Source organism: Oncorhynchus kisutch, linkage group LG23 (genome assembly GCF_002021735.2).
Source record: "Oncorhynchus kisutch isolate 150728-3 linkage group LG23, Okis_V2, whole genome shotgun sequence".
Taxonomy (NCBI): domain Eukaryota; kingdom Metazoa; phylum Chordata; class Actinopteri; order Salmoniformes; family Salmonidae; genus Oncorhynchus; species Oncorhynchus kisutch.
Window position 1 is genome coordinate 28,598,214 of NC_034196.2, and position 5,973 is coordinate 28,604,186.

Here is a 5,973-nt window from a genome sequence, read left to right on the forward strand (position 1 = left end):
AATCTCTTTGCCAAAATTCATTAAAGTCCCGAGATAGAATGGCCTTGCCGAAATCCTTGTCTCGTCTTCCTCATACAAGAACGCAAAGCAGTCCTTAGGCACAGATCTCAAATCAGTTTACCCTCACCAAATCCTAACCATAAACATTAGAGGGGGGAAATATAAAGATGACCTTAGATCAGTGTCTATGGTAAATTTCATCCAGACGGGGTGTGACTGGGGATAAATAGCTTCACTTTCCAAAGTAGCTATGTGTTATGATGATGTAGTAGAGTATTTGACTGTAATTTACCAGCACTGAGCAAAACTGACCTATGATGAGTCTATTTGATGTGATTGCACACGGCACAGCCACATATCAGGGAGAAAACACACACAGACACAGACACAGACACACACACACACACACACACACACACACACACACACACACACACACACACACACACACACACACACACAGACACACACACACACACACACACACACACACACACACACACACACACACACACACACACACACACACACACACACACACACACACACACACACACACTCAGTAATAACAGCTTGCATCAAAGGTACAACAGTGGGCTTTTATTGAGTGATATGCACCAGTGTGAGACATCACCGTGTCTGTGTGGACACAACCTTGACCATGCTGAGAGATATCTATTAATCTATGTTACGTACTACAACGGGATGGACCATCATACAGGCTAATCAACACCACATTAACACACAGGTGCACACATACACATCTCCACACACACACACACACACAGACACACACACACATACCACACACACACACACACCACACACACACACACACACACAAGTGAAATTTGATCTAATGTGTTTATCTCCTAGAATCTTCAGTAGACTCTCAGAACATTGATTGTGCTGCAACACGTTGCCCTTGTTCCATAAGAGAACCCTCAGGGACAGAAGCTATTCTGTCAACGGAGCAAAGGGACAAGAAGGATTGAGAATCTCTCAAAACTTTGGTTTGTCTCATAACTTCTGTTGGACAGGAAATGACACTGTGGCCTGTCTCTATGTCAATGCTGACTTAGAGACACTCTCTCCTTCTCTCACACACACAAAAATATACACACACACACGCACACACACACACACACACACACACACACACACACACACACACACACACACACACACACACACACACACACACACACACACACACACACACACACACACACACACACACACACATACTGTAATCACTCTTCACTTTCTCTCTCTTTCTCTCTCATATACACACATTTAAATGTGAATAAATAACCCACAGCTCAACATGAATAATGTTATAAACAGAATAAATTAATCTGACCCACATTTTAACTGTGTGAGCCAGTAGAGTGCAAAATACATATTCAACAATAATCATAAACAGTCTAATTCAGTACCAAACTACTTCCCTTGAATACAAAAACAAGCTTGGACACCAACTGCTATCTAAGGTGCAAATCTACTATAATGCTATAACGCTTGGCTATAGTCTTGGCTTATGACTGCATCCAACAAAGCATCGTTTTTTGGGGGGGTTTCACAACACCAACAAATCGTTGACAAAATGTTTGTCCCTGTTTAAAAGTGTTTCTCCAGTGTAGGGTGTGTGGCCCATCCAGAGTGTTTGGTGTTGGTTTTACCCTGTGTCCAGTGTCTCTGTTAGGGATGCACATTATTGAGAAGAGAGTGTAATATTTCAGAACATCCAGATAGAATTGTACTGTTTCAGTTGGAGTGAGGTTGCAGTGTGATTGGACAGCACGTGATTGACCCTGTGTTAGTCGTTCCACATATCATTAGGTGAGAAGAGAGAGGTGAGAGGTCAGGAGTGAGAGGTTAGGGGTCAGGGCTCACAGGTCTTGCTCATGTTGCATCTGCTGCTGCATCTTCTGAAGCATCTCCTGCATCCTCCTCAACTAGAGAGAGAGAGGAGAGAAGGAAGAGAAGGAGAGAGAGAGAGAGAGAGAAAAGAAAGAAAGAAAGAAAGAAAGAAGAAAGAAAGAAAGAAAGAAAGAAAGAAAGAAAGAAAGAAAGAAAGAAAGAAAGAAAGAAAGAAAGAAAGAAAGAAAGAAAGAAAGAAAAAAAAATGTGATCATTTTGACCCCACGGGGTGAGATCTTGCGTTGAGCCCCAGATCGAGGGAGATTATCAGTGGTCTTGTAATGTCTTCCATTTCCTAATAATTGCTCCCACAGTTGATTTCTTCAAGCCAAGCTGCTTACCTATTGCAGATTCAGTCTTCCCAGCCTGGTGCAGGTCTACAATTTTGTTTCTGGTGTCCTTTGACAGCTCTTTGGTCTTGGCCATATTAGAGTTTGGAGTGTGACTGTTTGAGGTTGTGGACAGGTGTCTTTTATACTGATAACAAGTTCAAACAGGTGCCATTAATACAGGTAGCGAGTGGAGGACAGAGGAGCCTCTTAAAGAAGAAGTTACAGGTCTGTGAGAGCCAGAAATCTTGCTTGTTTGTAGGTGACCAAATACTTATTTTCCACCATAATTTGAAAATAAATTCATTAAAAATCCTACAATGTGATTTTCTGGATTTCTTTCCTCATTTTCTCTGTCATAGTTGAAGTGTACCTATGATGAAAATTACAGGCCTCTCTCATCTTTTTAAGTGGGAGAACTTGCACAATTGGTGGCTGACTAAATACTTTTTTGCCCCACTGTATATAAGTAAGTTGAAAACATTGTATGTTAAAAGCACTATGTGTGTGTGTATACTTCCACAGTCTTTTTGGGGGGGAGGGTAAGATGTCCAAATAAAAATGTCTAGTTGAATGAACATATGAGACAATTTGATCAAGCATATCATTTTAAGTTGACTGAATTCTTGCCGGTCTTTTGTTATGTTGGAGCTAAATTTGACCAACTAATAATGTTAAAGTCCCAGTGCAGTCAAAAATGTGATTTTCAGGTTCACGAAAAGTTGAGTCAACTAAAAAAAGTCTGTGGAACCACTATGTTTTGGTATTGGTTTCATTAGTCCACTGTTGATACAGTCCCAGAATGTTTTGCATGTCAGCAGTCAAGTTGTCAAGATATTGGGCTTTTAAGAAGAGTGTCTCCAGGCACATCATCATGATGACCAACCAATTCTTTATTTTTTATTTTTCATTTAACCTTTATTTAACCAGGTAGGCTAGTTGAGAAGAAGTTCTCATTTACAACTGCGACCTGGCCAAGATAAAGCAAAGCAGAGTGACACAAACAACAACACAGTGTTACACATGGAATAAACCAACATACAGTCAATAATACAATAGAAAAGGTCTATATACAGTGTGTGCAAATGAGGTAGGATAAGGGAGGTAAGGCAATGAAAAGGGTCACGAAAAGTTGAGTCAATGACAGCGGTCAAACCAAGATGAACCAACCAATGACAGGGGTCAAACCAAGATGAACCAACCAATGACAGGGGTCAAACCAAGATGAACCAACCAATGACAGGGGTCAAACCAGGAGCCAATCAAACAACAAGAGAAGCCGTGTGTGCGTTTGTGCATGTGCGCTTGTGCGTGTGTGTGTTTTCTGGATATCTCCTGGGCTGCATTGGTCTCCGAACCCTCCCTCTGCCTACACAGATAGAGACAGCCATGCCTTGGCATGTAGCCTAAATATCATCCCCCCAAGACATGCTAACCTCACACCATTACAACAACACTGGAGGTTAACATTTATTGGGAGGATATTTGTGCGTCTGTTACTTTGTCACTTATAATTATTCACGATTTATTCAGGACTATCCGTAATCAGGGTAGCATCCACATATTATATTCTTATTTACAATAAAACTGACTCCAAAATGACACAATACATTATATACAATTTTTTTGTATTGGGCAAAAAATGATGTGAAACACAACCAAAACAAACAGCGAATGCATCTGACAAATTTGTCACAAGCTTGACGTAGCCATTGCATGTTAAGAATATGGGACCAAAAATGACACTTTTGAGTTTAACTACCTTAATAAACATAGAAGTGAATTTGTCCCAATACTTTTGGTCCCCTGAAATGGGGGTGACTATGTACAAAACGTGCTGTAATGTCTAAACGGTTCACCCGATATGAATGAAAATACCCTCAAATTAAAGCTGAGAGTCTGCACTTTAGCATTGTATCATTTCAAATCCAAAAGTGTTGGAGTACAGCGCCAAGACAAAAACAAAGAATGTGTCACCGTCCCAATACTTTTGGAGCTGACTGTATTTCTGAAATGGATACAGTCGATTTGGCCACATAAACACAACCAGACTTGACAAATCAAGCTGACTGTCACGCATAAGGCAAAGGAAATAGAAAATAATGCCAAATAGTCTGGCTGTGATTGTTACTCTGTGCATTCTAAGAACACTCTTTTTTCCAGAGCTTTTCCAAAACAAAGGAGACTTTTTTTATCATGCACTTCTACGACTCCCCCACACAACAAAACACATACATTCTCCTCTGCCCGAACCGCCGTCGACTCTCTGTGTGTCGGGCTGATTCATGTTTTAGTCGTCCTGTATGTGGCATAGAGGTCTGGAGCTGTGGTCCTCTTTGCCACAGAGGAGCAGCTCCTGCAAGTCCAAGATGAGGAGGTCGGGCTGTGAGGAGGAGATCATCGGGCCCAAGGGGTGCTTATTCTTCTTCCCGAAACATCGACACCGATTCCTCTCCTTTTTCTCGTCTGGGTTTTTAGCGCTGAGTTGAGGGCTTAGGATGGGTTTGGCTTTCGCTTGAAATTGTTTCCACATTATATTTTGGTGGGACGTGGAGGCTTCATCGTTGTTCTTTTCTCTTCTCTCCATTCCCCACCCCCCCTGCTCTCTCTCTATGTGTAGCGTGTTGCTGCTGCTGTCGTGGGGGCAGCAAACCTGATGAACTTCCACGCCTGATGAACGTGCTTCCTTTGAAGTCCGACTCCCTAAACTCTTGTTAGATGTTTTCTGTATTGTTTACCATTGGATTGAGTGAATATATTGCTTTATACAAAAGTAGGCTCCTGTGTAGTGAACAAATGGCACTCACTTTGCAAAGGGGGTTTGCATTTTGACCAGATGTTCCAAAACAAGTCCATCCAACAGGTGGCCAATAGATTGCTGCCTGTACCTCTGTTGTTCCGAACACCCACCCCCCCCATTGAGTGCATGCACTCAATTCTTAATTTCTGCTACTTGCTTGCTAGTTGAGATTTCTGATCACGTTTTATGTTGGTTTGAGGGGAGGGGGAGGCACTAGTAATGTCTGCAGTTTTCGGTGTATTCGTTTATAAATAAATCTCTTTGCCAAAATTCATTAAAGTCCCGAGATAGAATGGCCTTGCCGAAATCCTTGTCTCGTCTTCCTCATACAAGAACGCAAAGCAGTCCTTAGGCACAGATCTCAAATCAGTTTACCCTCACCAAATCCTAACCATAAACATTAGAGGGGGGAAATATAAAGATGACCTTAGATCAGTGTCTATGGTAAATTTCATCCAGACGGGGTGTGACTGGGGATAAATAGCTTCACTTTCCAAAGTAGCTATGTGTTATGATGATGTAGTAGAGTATTTGACTGTAATTTACCAGCACTGAGCAAAACTGACCTATGATGAGTCTATTTGATGTGATTGCACACGGCACAGCCACATATCAGGGAGAAAACACACACAGACACAGACACAGACACACACACACACACACACACACACACACACACACACACACACACACACACAGACACACACACACACACACACACACACACACACACACACACACACACACACACACACACACACACACACACACACACACACACACACACACACACACACACACACACTCAGTAATAACAGCTTGCATCAAAGGTACAACAGTGGGCTTTTATTGAGTGATATGCACCAGTGTGAGACATCACCGTGTCTGTGTGGACACAACCTTGACCATGCTGAGAGATAT

General features: G+C 42.0%; 1 protein-coding gene across 1 annotated transcript in view; it reads right to left on the reverse strand.

The window, feature by feature from the left end:
* Positions 1-580: 580 nt before the first annotated feature.
* Positions 581-5,973, reverse strand: part of septin5b (septin 5b) — a 60,374-nt gene continuing 54,981 nt past the window's right edge. Inside the window, 1 exon segment of the mRNA XM_031802543.1 lies at positions 581-1,958. Within this exon segment, the coding sequence (XP_031658403.1) occupies positions 1,893-1,958 (66 nt within the window). The 3' untranslated portion in view covers positions 581-1,892.